This window comes from Polypterus senegalus, chromosome 3, assembly GCF_016835505.1.
Source record: "Polypterus senegalus isolate Bchr_013 chromosome 3, ASM1683550v1, whole genome shotgun sequence".
Classification (NCBI taxonomy): domain Eukaryota; kingdom Metazoa; phylum Chordata; class Cladistia; order Polypteriformes; family Polypteridae; genus Polypterus; species Polypterus senegalus.
This window is the reverse complement of record NC_053156.1, coordinates 207,785,006-207,803,456: the sequence shown is the minus strand read 5'-3', so window position 1 is coordinate 207,803,456 and position 18,451 is coordinate 207,785,006. Positions and strand designations below refer to the sequence as shown.

The following is an 18,451-nucleotide window of genomic DNA, read 5'->3' as shown; positions in this document are numbered from 1 at the left end:
TTGCATGATATTGAGTATTTTATATGTATAAAATGACAAATCTTTTAGCTTAATTTCTTACTTTCCTGTGTATAATAAATTAAAAGCAGACAATAAGTCATAAAGGATTTAGCCCAGGCATTGAACTGGTAAGGGCACAAGGTTTACAAACTTTGTCAAGCCAAGTCTGTTTTTCAACTTTACATGGTACTTCTCACATATTCAGACCTGTCATTTTTATATTTTGTAATGTTGGTAAATATTAAAATAACAGACTTGTATTTTTGTAACAGTATTGATATAAATATGTCCTGCTTTAATAAATGCATCATATGCCGGTTTGTATTCATCTTACTCATTCACTCTGGTTGATCACACTTAAAGTTCCTCAATTCTTTAAAAACAGTTAAAAAAAGAAATGAATTAATAAAGTGTAGAGACAGAAGTACATGATACTGTATTCCTAAATATGTTCAACTGTATCCATGCAGTATCTCTCTATTATAAAAAAAAATCTTGGGGAGGCAGACTGGGTAGACGAGACGTGATCTTCTCAGAAGACAATCTGAAGTCCCGCGAGATACACTTTAACTTGCTCCCAGCTCTTAGAACAACAACAAGTGACAAGCAAAACACGCAGCTCGCAGCAGATGATCCGACCACTTTTCCTTGCAGTCATCCTAACCCCTCCTCTTCACAACACAAGCAGCAGAGATACAAAGTGGCAAAAAGGACAGCAGCTGTACAGACTTTAAAATGATCGACAAGCAGCGAGATAGCAGCTGCCCTGCCTTCACAACGCGAGCAGTGTTACACGTCCAGTGAGAAAGAGATTTAACCAAGCCGGGGGCCGGAAATAAAGGACAAGTATTGTTTTTACAACATCACTAGAGACAAGGCAGTGAGCCATCATTTAAAACAAGTCCACGGACATCTGACCTAGCAGTTGTTGGATTGCTTTTGGCAGATACGAATCATGTGCTCCCAGCTCTTAAAACAACGACATGTGACAAGCAGAACAGGCAACTCGCCAGCAGTAGAAAGACAGCAGATGATCTGACAGCATCTCCTTAGCGTGTGTTCAGCCGACGCCCCCCCCTTCACAACGTGAGCAGCATTATGCGTCCTGCGAGAAAGAGATGTAACCTCGCCTGGTGCCAGAAATACTATAAAGGACAAGTATTGTTTTTACAAAAGTTTTTAAAGTAAAAGTGAAAATAATGCATATGTAACAATTCCCATGAAAATAATAATCTCTTTAAATTGTATATCCGGCAAACCAAACACGGGGGAGGGCAAGCGAAGCGAGCAGGGGGCGGAGCCCACTAGTCTCAAAAATTATTGTAATGAAATATAATAAATAAACAGATGTTAACAAAATACACAGATGTAAATTTATAAATATGAAGCACCTATCAAATATCTAAGACAATGAGAAGCATTTTTTATATCCTTAGGCAATAAAAAAGGAGGAAAAGCATAAATTACTTTAATCAAAAGAAATCAGCAGGTATAGGCCACATAGATAAGATGCAGTCAGTGCAGAGATGAAACCTTACTGTTCTCACATATGACTGTCAAATGCAATTCAGATGAGTGAACTTTAATAAAAAAATAAGAAAGAAAAAACTATAGACCAGCTCCTAACTGTTAAAGTTCACAGGTTTGATGAAAGTGGTTGACAGAGATAAAATAACAAGATAAAAAATTCCAAATCAATAACAATACTGTAAAATATACATCATCTTGTACAGACAACTGTGTTTAGATGTCTAGAAAGACATCAATCCTTCAGCGCTGACAGTGAGAACATCATCCAATTTCCTCTGGGTGTTGTTCTCTTTAGAATGAAATAGTCTATAATTTAGCTATACATCGAAGTCTTATACAATTAATTGAATTTTCTTAAAGTATATGCAAATGATCAATGCCTATTTGTATTGCTTGGTGCATATCTATTGTAGGCATTTATTTTCTTTCGGATCTTTTCACTAAAACTCACATTCATGACCTGCCTAATACACCAGCATCAGCCATGAGAATGGAACACCAGAAAATCATACAACACAATAAATCAAAGTGTCATGCATGTTAACAATGTAAATGCGGTACAGTAAATGAAAACTGCACTCAAGAGGCATCCCTGAGTCAGGATTTGACATGTTTTTGCGAGTCTGTTCCACTCTAAGCACTCCAAATTAGATTTTCACCATTACTCTTTAGCTAAGGATCCAAATTTAAGTGAGCAAAGGTGGCTCCTACAAAAATTAGAGAAAGAGAGGTGGCATGGCAGCTGTTTGGAGGCAGAGACATAGTCAGGAAATAAGGCAGATCGGAAGAAAATGAAAAAATCAAAAGATAAAAAAAACCAAAAAAAACATAAAAACTCAGCAAGATTTAAATAGAACAGGAAAAAAAGATGTGACTCTGTGATCAAGTACTTGTCTATGAAAGCCTGTTACTACCAAGACAGTGAGGAAGTGGAGGCTAGAGGGTTAAAATGGCTCTGAATGACTGCTTCCAAAGAACACACTGGGAAGTGATGTGTAAGTGGGATTGCATCACAGACTATATTAACTTCAATTTCGATATTCAAAGACAGTACACTGCTTTCCAAACAACAAGCCCTGGATTACTAAGAAGCTAAAAAGCCTGAGTGAGCAAAAGACAGCATTCAAATCAAGTGACAAAGGGGCTCTGCAGTACATACAGCATGTGCTGGAGAAAAACCTGGGTGAAGGAAAGGAAACTTACAAAGCTAAAATAGAAAAAAAAAATCACTCAAAATAACATGAAGGATGTCTGAAATTGTCTAGGCATAAATACTGGACTCCAGCAATCCAAGGATTAGATACTAGAAGGTAATGCCCTGAACCAGTTTTTAAAATTGACTTTCCTACCCACTGTCACCTTCTTTTAATGACCAGTCCCCCTACATCATCCCTACTCCCACTTTCACCAGAATGGCCAGTGACAAGTTCACCTCTGACCATCAGTATGTGCTATCCACAGCTAGAAACCAAGTAAGGAAAAAACTGAGGACGCTACACATAGGAAAAACCTTGTGACCAGATGGAGTGAGTACTTGAGTTCTTAAGACCTGTGCTGACTAACTTTGTGGTATCATCTTTTACCTGTTCAGTCTGTCCCTAAGGCTTCAGAAAGTGCAGCTGCTGTGGAAAACATCCTGCATTATTTTTGTTCCAAAGAAGGCAGCCACCTATTCACGTAATGACTACTGACCAGTAGCACTTATGTTTTTAATCATGAGACCTTTGAGAGACTGGTCCTGGATGATATGAGTCTGAGTACACCACTTTGACCCTTGGCAGTTTGCCTTACAGACATAAACTGGTTTGGAGAATGCAAATAAACAAATAAACAAACAAATAAATAAATAAAAATATTCCAACTTTTCATTATATATTATAAAATGACTATGAAGGACTAGCACCCTGTTTAGGTGACCCTGCCCTGGACAAGCTGATTTAGAAAATGGATGGATGGATTTATTGTAAAATGAAAGTGGTATAGTAAAAGAATTCTTTCCACATAAAAATGCTGTAACTATTAAAAAATACATTGTCTCTTTTCTGTGCACCTTCAATGCTGAAAACTATAGCTTTGACTTTGGTATACTGTTGCCAGCTGCTCTGAGATTCCTTGCATTTGAAAAAAACATTGCCAGAATAGACAATGCAAATAGAAGTAACTAGTGCTGAGTGAGCAGAAACAGGCAGAACACATTTTACTATCATTCAGCACTCACAATGTAATGATCCTTTCACTCAAATGATTCCAAAACCATTTACATCATATTTCCTCCATGAATATTCAAACCGGAGCCTAAAGAACTCAGTTCACCACAGGGTGAGCCCAGCAAATATCTGATAATAGCACAGAGTAGCCAATAAATATAAACGGAATGACTTTTGGATGTGAAAGTAAACTGGAGTACCCAGAGATAACTCTGGAAAACGTTAAAAGGTTCTGTAACCTCAATGCAGAGTTACGTCTAAGCTCCATACCACTGTGAATATGGTGTCTTGTGGTTAAACTTTTCTGCTTAATAGTGGCCTGGATAAATCTTAGACTTTTGTAAGCACAGAAAGGCAAATCAGACTATTGTGCATTTGCCTTCTTAACTTGCATCTAGTCCTTGAACTTAATAAAACCTAAAAGTTGATAAAATTTCCTAAATACCTTTCACAGAGCAGTAGGTCAAAGAGGGAATCATTGTCTCAAAAGAGGGAAACTCACAATGAAAAAATATTTGGTCACTACAGTGAGATCTCTATTGTCCAACCAAACGAAGGAAGGACTATTAATGACAATAGGTCCATTATGCATTGTGGAGAAGGACTGAGTTTCAAAATTGGTCATAGATTTAGGGGAATGAAAGGGATAACTTGTCTTATAGTTATGGAAGCAAATGATCATCACTCTTTCTCTTAGCTGCTTAGCATCAAATGTAAATAATTATACTTCGAAGGTTGTATAATCAAATTTTCCATATCATGTTTATCTGGTAGATTATACAGGGTGAGCCAAAAAGAAGTACCACATTTCAAATGTTTATTCTACAAAATGCTACAAGATAAGTAAATTTCATTACAACACAAGAAAGTGTATACAAAAATACACTGTGTTTAAAAAATAATGTCTTCAAGGTGGTGGCCATCATTAGCGATGCAATCGTTGAGATGATTTCTGAACGTTTGCATGACTTGTTTGGCTATCTCAAGGGAAAAGCAGTGCTTTCATGGGAAATAATGTCCTTGAGGGCTTCAAGGTTTTGAGGTCCGTGTGTATATACATTCAACTTGACAGCCCCACAAGAAGAAATTGCACAGAGCGAGATCAGGTGAATGTGAAGGCCACTTGACATTGACGCACACAGAGATCAACTTCCCAGGTAATATCTCTCGCAAAACTTGCATGGATATCTGTACGGTATGAGCTGTTGCTACATCCTGTTGAAACCAGGCATCCACTGCATCCATGTCTTCCAGTTGGCGCAGCAAAAAGTTCTCTAGCATTACAATATATCGTTCCCCCATCCTCAAAAAATTAAGGGCCTACAATGCCCAATTCTGCAATGGCACACCAAACTGTAACACATTCTCTGTGTAGGGGTCTCCGATGAAGTTCATGAGGGTTGGTTTCATGCCAATAGTGAAAGTTTTTCTTATTTAGGCAACCATTCAAAAGGAAATGTGCCTTGTCACTGCACATGATGATGGCATCTCAATGAACGGTTTGCAGAATGTTTGTTCACAATTCTCTACGGCTCTCCCAGTCTCTCTCATTGAATTCCTGCACTACCATCATTTGGTATGGATGTATTAAGTAATTAAGGTCCTCCTCAAAGACGTGTTTGAAATCCCCAAGGCAGAAACATGTTTGCGCTCTGAACGTCTAGGAGACTGCAAAATTGATGCACTTACAGCTTGGATGTCTTCAGGGATTTGTACAGTAGGAGGATGGCCTGCAGATTTTCTGTTAATTGTTGTACCCGTCTGTCTAAATCTGGGATATCACCATTAGGTGGAATGCTCAGAAGGCATGTTGCATAGTGATCATGGATTTGTTGTTCCTGAAATATGCTTCAACAACGAAAGCATGGTGCACACCGGACCATGGCATGTTGCAGACTGAAAACTACAAGGCATAACCTATCAAAGGACCCCCACCCCAACCCACTCAGCTGCCTCTACCTGACCTTGAGAAATTTGGTACTTCATTTTGGTTCACCCTGTACATTACATTTATGTAGAGCATGTCTTATGTTCAGATTAAAGTAACACACAAACTTCAGTAGACTTGAAGTATGAATGCTTACTAATCTGTGCAATATGGCTTGATTTCCATTCGTAATCTAATTTTAATTTTGGCAGTTGCTGCAGTTTGTGCATGTGTGCTTCTGTTTGCAAGGTATGCAACATGCAACTTTTTTTCATTTATAATTTCCAGCATGTGCAATGTCATTGCCAGCAAATTGACATAGGCATAAAAATCTGAGGGTGTGTGGACAGCCTCTTGAATGGTTTTGATCCAGATTGACATCAAAATATTGTTTCATCTGCATGTATGAACATGGGCACAGTACGACTTGGCCCTTAATGCTACATCTGTGATCATTTGCAAATAATGACAAGAAACATATTGGTGGTTACACTATAGTACTAGTGGAGATGTGTGGATTTATGTGCACCCTCAAATGGACTGGAGTTCATTTCATAGTAATATTCAAAAATGGTGAGATTTTTCTTTTTTACAGCAAAATATCTCTAAGATAAACACTATGAATGTAGATCTAAGGTGCTCGCCTCATCCCACTATCTCAGCATTAATTAAAGGGGAGACATTGTGCAAAGTGAAATACTACAAATATCTGGGAACAATCATTGATAACATGCTAAACTTTGATCTTAACATAGAAAAAGACGGGGTAGACACAACTCTTCTTTTTTAGAAAACTAAATTGCTTTATAGCACAATAAATTTGGTACGATATGAGTGTCAGAAGGCAAAGGTTTATAAGAGAAAAAAGTGAGTAACTGGTGGAAGCAGAAAAAATATATTTAATGTGAGGGACATGGAAAGAGTAGTGAAGTGTAAATCAGGTTGTTGCCTCCTCTAGTAACTTAAATATCTTGCATTTGAATAAGCAGAATTGGAGGAGACTGTTTGGATAGAAAGATGCTTGGTATTATGTTTTCTTCATTGTTTTATATACTATATCCAGCTAACATATTTTTCCACTCCTGTATAAGTAAAGCAGACAATGTTATGATAATAAAGTGCATTGGTATTATGAGCAAACATCAGTAATCTCTGTGTTCATGTATGATTTCATTTGCAGTAACAAAAATGCACATAGTATTCTTATTGGTAAAATAGTAAGGCACAAGCACATCAATAACATAACTACTTTTAGCCAATGTCATAGGCACAAATATTCAAAAATTAACACCAATATTGACTTAAAAATTTAGTACCACCCACTGAATAAAAAAATAGCCATCATAATATCATTTGACGACATATTAATAAAATAAGGAACATATTTTGACACTGGATGGGCAAGACTGTTTTTCTGTACTTTCTTTTTTTTCAAGCCCCACAATAAATCCTGATTTTGGAAACCATAAATTTTATCAACATGTTTGAACACATCTACAGCATTTCACAGCAAAAACTCTATCTGCAGAGTAATTGAAAAGTTGGAAAGACAGCAAGCCTGACAAGGAATCTCATTTCTGCCACTTGTACCTTTGATCATGGCCTTTCATTACCTGGGGCCACTGAATTTAGAGATAGATGGGATTCCTGATCAACATGAACAAACTTCCTTCTATTACTCAGCATCTACAGTGTGAGCTCAGATTAGCAAAGGAGACACATTCAACATGAGGTTTAGCAATTTGTTTGAAAAATTCAAGCCTTTAACCATGTTCCATATAATGCTGAGAATCAAGCACCATGACAGCAGGACACTTTCACTAATGATAACTGTTGCTGAAAAGCTAAAGAAAATAATAGAAAATGTTTACGTGAATAGGTAGAGGAACTGTAATGATCTCCAGAAAATATATATATATCTCCTTTGAGCTTCTGTAAAATTTAATTTTCCCCCGGGAACAAATAAGTATCTATCTATCTATCTATCTATCTATCTATCTATCTATCTATCTATCTATCTATCTATCTATCTATCTATCTATCTATCTATCTATCTATCTATCTATCTATCTATCTATCTGTCTGTCTGTCTGTCTGTCTGTCTGCCTAATCTTTCTTTCTATCTATCTACCTATGCAAAACAAACAACTGATATAAATATACAAAAAGATAAAAAAAATCTTACCAGGACACTGTGGACAGCACGAGTCCTGTGTTCTTATTGGACTCTGGCACAACAATGGAGGACAGACCTCAGTTTCACAAAGTACACGGCCACTGTGGCATGTACACTGAGTACAGGAGTCAATATTCCAGGTTTCACCTTCCACAAAATATTCTCCTCCAGGAGCATGACAGACTGAGGCATCACTAGGCTCCAACTTCCGTTGAGTTGTGTCATCTAGCAAAGGTGAAAAAAAAAATGTTATTTACTGTTGCAAAAATATCAAATCAACTTAAAAGATGTTGTGGTTGGCCGTAGGGCTGCTAGAGAAAAAGAACTTTACCAGCAACAATGACCTTTGGGAGATACTTGAGATAACATACACAATGGTAGTGTCCATTATAAGCAGAGAAATTCCTGGGAAGTCCAAAGGTGCACATAACTGCAGAAGACTAAATAGCAAAAAATAGCATTCCCAAACCCATTTAATCCAATTAAGGGTCAGGAGGGGCCACAGCCTTCTCTGGCACCTTCGGGTGCAAAACAGGAACCAACTCTAAGTGGGGTGCAAGTCTAGCAAAGAGCTAACAATGTCACTTTAGAATGGCCAATAAACCTAGAATATACATCTCTGGAAATGTGAGAGGAAAACTGGAGTATGCAGAGAAAAACCCACACAGATATGGGGAGAAACCTGATCTGCACACAGACAACAGACGGATGAGGAATTAAAGGTGCTGGGTTCATGAGCCAGCAGAGTTAACCACTGCGCTACTACACTTCCATACAGACCATTTACCTTTAATTTTATTTAGAACTGTGAAAGAATTAAAACTTTAGTTTTCCTATTAATTCTTGTACTGTTTACTTTATAAATTGTGCAAGTATATTTATCATGTGGGAGCAAAAACAGACAGGTATGATTTATAGATTAAACATGCCCTCAGAAAAAAAAAATTGAAGTGATTTCAGCAGGCATCGGTTGTGAAATTGAGCTAAAGACAGACAATTAAGAGAATTAGGTGTTAATGTCAATGAGCAATCACTTCAGAAGAGCAGAAAGCACAAACCAGGGCAAACCAGCAGAGAAAAAGAAAGCTCTCTATTATTAAAAAAAAAAAAAACACAAGGGTGTTGAGACGTGATCTTCACGTTAAGATAATGGAAGAATTTAAAAGAAACCATGAGATGAAAGAGAATGGCCGCAGAGCGTCTCATGGGGACCTTAAACATGAAACTTTGTGCCAAGAGATTGACCCAGGACCGTCTTGTGATGACGTGGAACATGAGATTCTTGCAAGAAACGCCCTACATACAATCAATATCAAATAAGCCAAAAGGGAGCAAAACATTCAGTCATCTAAAGGATTTGAGCACACACAGATCCAGGGCTCTCAGTGCATATAAAGCGTATAAGTACGTTATTAATGAAACGTCGACGAGTAAGCGAAGAAGAAAGCAGCACGGAGAAAAGAGACTCAAAAGAGCTGGAGAAAAAAAAGAGCAAAAAAGAAAAAGAACAATCTAAGTGCAAATTCCGAAAATAAGGAAAGTAATTATCAGCCCGGAACAAGTGGAAATGAAAAAAAGCATGTCCAATCCGGTTTAGAATTAAAAGAGAGAGTAAAAGACAAAGTAGAACTTCATAAAGACGTTCACAAACGTTGGCGCTAAACACATGCAGAGCAGGTTAGAGATTATGAAAGCAGTGGAATTCAAAAGGCTCAACAAAAGAACGGTGTGATACACATGTGGAGAAAGTTAAAGGATATGAAAGTAGGAAAATTAGAAAGTATAAAAAAAGAAAGTAAAGATCGCAGTAGCGCAAACAAACAAACTGCCTCATTTAACTATACACCTGCCTAACTTTGGTTTTGCACAATAATCACTGCACTATTGCACCTTAGCACTTAATTCTACTTTATTCACATAATTTTACTTATTTATTATGTTCTACTATACCGTTATCTTTCAATCTATGACTTTTTGTTAATCTAACTGATATTCTTCTAACTTTGCACAGTTTTTGATAAGCGGATCACGATGCATTTCACTGTGTGTTGTCCTTTATAACTATGCATGTGACAAATAAAGAATCTTGAGAATTTCGAAAACGGAGTTTACCGCACATGCATTTATTGGTTACTTTGTAAAAAAAATTATTAACTGCTGATGATGTAGATTATTTTGTCTGTGCTGAAATTCCAAATAGAGAAACCTATCCTGAATTACGGTACAAAGTCATTAAACACGTGTCTCACTGACCTCATTAAAAAGATTTACCATATTGGGACTCACAAGATTCCAAATATTGTTTTTACAAAAGTTCTGAAATAAAAGTGAAACTAATGAAATAGCAACAATTCAAAGAAAAAAAAAATCTTAAAAGTGTGTATCCAGAAAACCAGACACGGGGGATGGCGAGTAGGGGGCAAAGCCCCTTAGTTATTAAATAATAAAGAAACACAAAGTTAACAGCTCCATGGCCTTCATTCTGGGGCATTTTCAACTGAAGATGCTGTTGATATGATTGAAAAGATACAAAACATATTATTCTTAAATCTGCTTAACATAATTCATGGTCACTGGGGATAAATCCTATCCTGACAACATCAGAAACAAAGCAGGAACCATCCCTAGACTGGGCTGTCAGTCTATCAGAAGGCCAACTGACATACACACACACATACACGGCAAGTTTAGAAGTTAATCAGATACATATTTGGAAAAAATCTGTAATGGTGAGAGAGTACAGAGGTTCTAAGAGTGGTCAGGTAGACTGCACCCTCCACAAACTGAAAGGTAAATTGCGGCATTATAGACAACTTCACTGAGACACCTAGGGGCCCTTTTTACCTTGTTTTTCATTGTTTTTCTTTTACGTATGCACATTTGAGTTGCTAAGAAAAGAATGTTTTCTCTATTAATTATATTCTGACCTAATTTTTCATGGATATTCAACAAGACAAGACTAATGTAACAAGTCTGCAAGTACATTGAAAATTCTAGGATTAAATAGCAATGGCAATATCACTTATTTTTTTGCAAAACATACTACAAAGTCCATACAAAGCTCATCCTGCTCATGTTCACACCAAGTGACTACAGATATTTCTCTTGCACTTGACAAATAATTTTGGCATACATTTCAAAAAGGAATGATAGGGACATTTTTGTTATGGAAAAAGGAAAAATAACCGGTAATGGAAGTAGGGGCTACTTTGGTTGGGAATGGTGGGCAGGGTATGGCGTACAAATACACAGGCAAGAACCTTTTCCCGGCTGACAGACAACCTCTGAGCATATATTGAAGTAAGATTTGTATGCGGCATACATACTACATATGAACAGATACAATGGCCTGCAACATGAATTCAGTTTGGCATACAGTACAATACAGAGAAAAACTTGAAGCTTCAGGGGAAAAAAAGAAGCCTGGATCATTTTTGGCTACACATTAGACAGAATAAAAAGTGAAAATCCAACAGCAAAAAGCATGTCGCCTCCAAATCAAAAGGTTACACAGTAGCCACAAGCAAAAAAATATGTTATTTATGATTTTTCAGTGCATCAGCTGGTACCAAATATTTACTTAAGGGATAATATTACTGGCAATATTTTTTTACTTTTTATTAAAAAGATTCTCAGAAGCAGAAGCAGTTATTGTAAATCAGTGCTTCCCAAACTCAGTCATGGTGACCCCCTAGGGTTGCAGGTTTTTGTTCCAATTGGACCCCTAGACTAATTGAGTGAGCTGTTATCTCCCTGTTTCTGTGTTTTGGGGTGTGGCAGATTGCTGGGGTCCTTACCTGGCTGGGATGCCTGGAAGGACAGGAAGTGGACATTAAAAGCTTCCAGGACACGAGAGGGCAACCTCTCTGGACTATAAAAGGACTACGGGAAAAGAGGGAAAAGGATTTACCTCATTGGGACCCGTGGCCACTGCCAGGGGGCGCTTTCAGACTTGTGGGACCTGGAGAACTGTCACTTCCACCGCACCAAGCAAGATGGCGGATGAACCTGCCAGGGAATGCCCAGAGTGCTTCTGGTGCAAAGGGCAGCACTTCCACCACACCAGGAAGTGCTGCCGGAAGGCCGTCATCAACCACCTGGAGCACATCCGGGCGGGAATAAAAGGGCCCGCCCTCTTACACTCGAGGAGCTTGGGTCGGGTGTGGGAGCAGGACAAAGCTCCCAGGAGGAGAATAGAGGCAGCTAAGGACTGTGATAAAGAAGAGTTTCATCGTGGGGGATTATTGCTGTGTGCTTTGTGTGGTGTTTGGGACTGAAACCTGTGTTTAATTGTGAGAAATAAACATGTGCTTTTGATACAGATGTGGTTTCCGACTGGTGGTGTCCGGGAAAGTCTCACAGGGTCAATGAAGAAATTACAAAAGTGTGTAAATACAATTTAATAAAAGTTAAGCAGTTATACAGTATGTGACTAATCATTATTATTTTTTTACTTTTTATTTATGTTCATCCTGATTTACATTCTGCCTTTCCATTATTGACTAATTAATGGGCCTGATGCTGAAGCAGCTGTAGACTTTCATTATTTAGTGTTCTTCGCTGGGGTGTCTGTTTGCTTATTCTTAGGATACAATGAGGGGGGCAGACATAGAATAAGGGGAAAAATACTAGGGAAACAAAAATGAATTAAGCATTTGAAGCTATAGCAAAAAAAAGAAATATTTCTAAATGTCTTGTAATGTAAAAATCACACTGCTGTGCTTTTCTTAACGCAGAGTAAGGGAAGAGAGGGGAAAAAAACAGCTAACTAAATGAGATCAATTATTTTCAATTAGGTCGGCACGGTGGCACAGTGGGTAGCGCGGCTGCCTCGCAGTTAGCAGACCAAGGTTCGCTTCCCGGGTCCTCCCTGCGTGAAGTTTGCATATTCTCCCCGTGTCTGCGTGGGTTTCCTCCCACAGTCCAAAGACATGCAGGTTAGGTGCATTGGCAATTCTAAATTGTGCTTGGTGTGTGTGCACACTGCGGTGGGCTGGCGCCCAGCCTGGGGTTTGTTTCCTGCCTTGTGCCCTGTGCTGGCTGGAATTGGCTCCAGCAGACCCCCGTGACCCTGTAGTTAGGATATAGCGGGTTGGTAAATGGATATTTACGTATTGTGGGATTTGATTGGAACAAAAACCTGCAGCCACAGGGGGTCCCCAGGACCCAGTTTGGGAACCACTGTTGTAAATGAATATTGACTCCTTACATCACTTTTTTTTTTTCCTTTTCCTATACAGTTTTACAATAGACTAGTGCTTTAGCGTATGATACTGAGGTCTATTAATCTATTAATTTCAAATATGTTGCAGCAAAGCTCCATGCCTTTGGTAACATATAAGAAATCATTGAACTGATAAACACAGGGAATATTTCAAGCATATGAAAAGAAGTCCAATTTAAATATTTATTGGTTTCCATCACTGGTTTAGTCGCTGTCTGTGTGAAGTGTTCACCTTCTTTCCATATCTGCTTGTCTTTTTTCTACTGTTGCTGCACTTTTGATCCTACATTTCCAAGGCGTATGGCAACTCTAAACTGGCCCTGTATAAGGGAGTGTTGGGGCGTGTGCTTTGCAATAGTCTTCTGCTTTAAGTCCTTAGCTTCCTACAATTTTAAATTTGAATCCTTATTTAAATTAAAATTTTTAACAATAGTACTGATAACAATCTGTTTCTCGTTAATTTTTCCAGGACATTTTGGTTTACGCCAAAATTCTCGAAAACAGAGATGGAAGCTAAATTGGAAAGTCTAAGTTGGAACTAAATGAGTAGGCATTTATGCATGAAGGTGTCCCATTCAAGGTTAATTTCTGTTTTGAGCCCAATACTGACACTTCCTGCAATCTTATAAGAAAAGCATGCATGTACATTGTGCTCATAGCATTTTATGTAAGTATGCTCTTCAGACAAAAAGATCTGAAATTGATGTTCAGTCTAAGAATAATGTATAGTAATATCAGATATGCGATGAAAACGCAAAAAACACTGGGCTAGGTTGTTGGCAATCTTACAACTGATACTTAATTTAAATTTAAGCTGGAAAGATAAAAATAACAGAAATGCTTTTGGAATTTATCATTTTGTTTTTTTTTGAATATATAGCCTGTGAATTCTGTACTGTGGCAAAACACAATGAATAAGAAAAAAAAGATTGTCAGATTGTGCTCAGAGAAGGCATATAAATTATTGCCTCCACACAGCAAGAAATTTTGACATGATAGATAAAAGAGAATTAGTGGATGACACAGCTTGATTAATGTGCTGTCACTGAACACACAGGGCAAAGCCTTTGAAATGACACATCTGGGGGCACAAAGAGTGTTTACTTTTCTCTTTTAACTTGTAATATGCTTATTGAGCTACTGCTTGAGCAACTCTGTTTTCAGGCTGCTAAAATTTATCACTCCTGTAAAGCCTGCTCTTAATGTAATGCATATGTTTTCATATGTGGGTGTGAGTACAAACGCCTGTATTGATTTTCCATAGACCTTGCCTCACTTAAGAAAGTCTTGCCTTTTTAAAATAATACATTCAATCTAAAATCAAACAAAAAAGAAGAAGATAAGCCTTTCTTTTTATCACTGCTGTAACACAACATGACAAAGCTCTGTTTTTGGCACTTCTGGCCTCCTGCCAAATGATGGCACTAGCTGCTGTTGTGCTGCTGAACCTATAACTGAAATGTATCTGTAGGCACAGCATTAATTTTACTGAAGACATCTGCAGAGGCCAAACCTATAGAAGGTCACAGAAGAAATTTACAGAACAGAGAAATGGCTCTTTTCACAACCTTGAACTTTTAATCTCAAATTATAGCAAGGGGCATTTTGAATTGTGTAATTCTTAAGTAATTAAGATATACATCGGAATTAAGATTTCTTTAACCACTAAATCTGTTCACATTTCTATTTGCAGATGATGACTTCCATCCATTAAAACTAGTTTCATTATCACACATTTACACCCATGCTGAATAATTAGAGAAGGGGTCTCCAACACGTTACTCGCGAGCTACCGGTAGCTCACAACCCCTTTCCAAGTAGCTCGCCAAAGGATTAATGAATCCTACATAAATTTGAAAACTTGATATGTCAAATTACGGGTGGGCGATCTTTCCAAAAAATCATAACACAAAATCATGATCCACAATCTGAATTGTAATCTATCTTTTCAATGTGGCATACATTTCAGAGAATATCCGAACTCAAACTCATCAAGACCTAAGTAACACTTTATTTTAAATATCAAGCTAAGTTGAATTCAATTGTTTTATCGTTTGCTAGCTAAGCTGAGTTAAGGAACACGCTCCGAAGCTGGTGAGTGAGTGAGGAAGGCCCCTCTCCTCTGCACATTGCATGGGTCTCAGATTCGAGCAAATAAATCGATACCACAAGCGAACTATGATACATAGCGAAATGAGAGAAGTCGCAAAATCTACTGGAATATTTGAGCAAATTATTGAAAAAAAAGATCTAAATTCGTGAAGTAGTTCTCTCGTGAAAAGCGGACAGACATACAGACAGAGAGATATTGGATTTTATATATTATGTATTAGTAAACCTTCAAAATAATGTGCAGTTAAAGTCCATCCATCCATCCATTATCCAACCTGCTATATCCTAACTACAGGGTCACGGGGTCTCAACAACATTTTCAGCATTTCTAGAGCTTAGTAAAGCCAGATAACTATAAGAATCTTCACCAAGCAGCTCTGAAAATGTCTGCTTTGTTTGGGTCTACATACCTCTGTGAGTCTGCCATTTCTGACATGAATGTCATGAAATCAAAGTTCAGAACAAGTCTGACAGATGAACATTGAAATGACTCCATAACAGTGAACCTCAATGGCTACACTCCACCATACGCCTCTCTTGTTGACTCTATGCAGTGCCAGTCATCTCACTAACTAAAAAACACATCACACATGCAACTGGACATGTAAATACTCTTGTGAAGTGAAACAGTGACATGGAACAAAATTACAAATGAATAAGTAATATCTGTTGTGGCAAGTGGCTGGGGGTGGTACCCAGCCAGGACGCCCAGGAGGACAAGAGGAGGCCTTGTGCCTCCTCCAGACCACGAGGGGGTGACCGCCCTGGTGGCTTTGGGAACCAAAGGAACAGAGCTTAGAAGCTCAACCCTATAGGGGCCCATGGTGAACTCAAAGGGGGCACCACAGTGCCTGAGGAGCCCTGGCCCTTAGCACTTCTGCCACACTCCTGTGCTGGGGGGAAGAAGACCAGAGCACCCGGAGTGCTTCCGGATGTGCAGCCGGTACTTCTGCCACACTGGGGAGTGCTGGCGGAAGTTAATCGGGAGGCACCTGGAGCACGTCCTGGTGTGGATAAAAGGCGCCGCCTCCCTCCATTCGGGAGCTGGAGTCGGGAGTGTAGAAGATGAAGTCTTGGTGGAGAGGAGTGGAGGTGGACCTGAAGAGGCAAAGGCATTGTGAGGCCTGGACTCTGGGGGAGTTTGGGGTTGTGTGTGCACCTTGTAAATAGTATATATTGTAAATAAACGTGTATTGGGTGAATTAAAATCTTGTCTATCTGTCTATGTCCGGGCCATGTTCCACACTGTGTATTTTGTAATTGAATTGTTTTGTTTTGATAGCATTAATGTTTTAATTCAATAGTGTGAGATACACTAGAAAATGCATACATACATACAAAATACACTTGCAGGTGAACAAAATATTTTTTGTGATGTTTTAATGCAAAATTCAAGTTGTGGACACCAACATTTTGTAAATGTTTATGTAAAACAAGCTTATTCAGTTTGTCTGGGTTGAAATAAGCTATGAGAATAAATGTTAGAAACCATGAGTAGCTCTCGGCCATTTTCATTTTGTAAAAGTAGCTCTCAGGGGAAAAAGGTTGGAGGCCCATGATTTAGAGCCACCAGTAAGTCTAACGGTTGAAGGAAAGTGAAGAAAGATCATGTGTATGCAAGGAAAACAAATACATGACTTAAAAGGAGTGTATATCAACATAGAATCAAATGGGTCAAAAAGAATGGAGGTGGAAATGCCACCAAATTTGTCATCCTGAAAGGTAAATTAAAAAAACTTCATTCCAAAAAAATAGCAAATGCAAGAAAATGCAGATAAGAGTAATATGCTACGTGACATTCTTAAACCCACTTGTGGAGGAGCCACAGCATATCAGACAGTGTACTTATGTATATACTGTACCAACACTCATGGACATGAAGCCAGTTTGAGATTACCATTGGATCTGGCATGTGTATCCTTATGGATCTCAAAGGAAATGTAGGATGAATGGAGGAAAACCAAATCAGACATGAGTAGAACATGCAAATTCTTCATAGACTACTGAAGTGCACAAGCTTTAAGCCCACAGTGCAGGATCTGTGAGATAGCAATGCCCGTAAATAAACAGCCGACTATAAATATATTTAATTCAAAAACAATATGGTTCTTTAAAATACAATTCATTTTCTAGCTTGCATAAGTCATTTAGGATCCTCCCATCACCAGTTACAAGGTTATGATTAAGACATCACTTCATTCAAACAATGGCAAAAACACACACACACACATAGACTCTTGAAAAATCAGAAACAATGATTCACTAGTATATTACATTTAGAAGAAGTGCTAATGTGCCATATTGAAAAAGTGTAACAAACTTTGACCACTACAATTTAAAAATGCTGCTGCTCAAGAACCCAAATTGACTATGTTTCAAAGATAAGTAGCTGATGTACAGGATCAGGTTATGTAGAAATATTTGTGCATTTTATTGGTCCAAGGGGGGCAGAATTTAACAATCCTAATAAATTCATGTGAGGACTCTTTGCTGAAGAGTTCACCTAAGAGCTGAACAATTACCTAGAAAATGCTTTCCTAGGTAATGCTTTCCTAGGTAATGCTTTCCTAAGTTTTAGGAAAAATGAAATATATTACATAGTTTCAAATAGAAGAGACAGGCACTGATTGAGAACAAACAGATTAACATTTTTCCTCACATTTCTACAAGAATGTTTCAAAAGAGTACAATAGTATGAAGTAGGGCTGCAAATGTCAGACTCACATCTACTCTTTTCTACCAAGTTGAGAGTATGCACATGACGTCCTTGCAGAGGTGGATAAGTCTGTAAAAATATTATAGCCAGATTTATTTCATGGCTGTTTACGGTAGATAAGTACAGGAGAATGAAAACAGCGAAAGAAAAGAGAAAATACAGAGATAAAGAAAATATAAATAGTTAAGCAGAAGTAAGCATCAGAAAATGCAACTGGGATTTGCAGAGACGAAAATAGGGGAAGAAAAGGGTAGGAAAAAAAAGTCAAATTACAGTTCAAATACAGTTGATTTTGGGCATTACTATTAGTAATTACATGTACTAATGTCTTTAGCAGTTGTAATATTTTGCCTAAATTTGTCACTTGATGGGAGTAATTAGGAGAATTTAATATCTAAGATATTTTAACAATCTGGTTATGCCTGGTTCCCTCGCCTGAAAACTGAAAATTAATAAATTATAACTTAAAATTGTATGAACTGTGCAGTAGAGAATAGTCAGGGACATATGTTTGGTACTGTTCCACACTCACACTACTGCTATCCCTAATCTTTTTACA

At 38.0% G+C, this 18,451-nt stretch overlaps 1 protein-coding gene across 2 annotated transcripts in view; it reads right to left on the bottom strand.

Annotated features, from left to right (window-relative positions):
• Positions 1-18,451, bottom strand: part of crim1 (cysteine rich transmembrane BMP regulator 1 (chordin-like)) — an 852,254-nt gene that overhangs the window by 124,155 nt on the left and 709,648 nt on the right. For both annotated transcript variants that reach the window (XM_039748389.1, XM_039748388.1), the window contains exon 12: positions 7,850-8,065. In XM_039748389.1, coding sequence (XP_039604323.1) covers positions 7,850-8,065 — 216 coding nt within the window. The remainder of the gene's footprint in view (positions 1-7,849; positions 8,066-18,451) is intronic.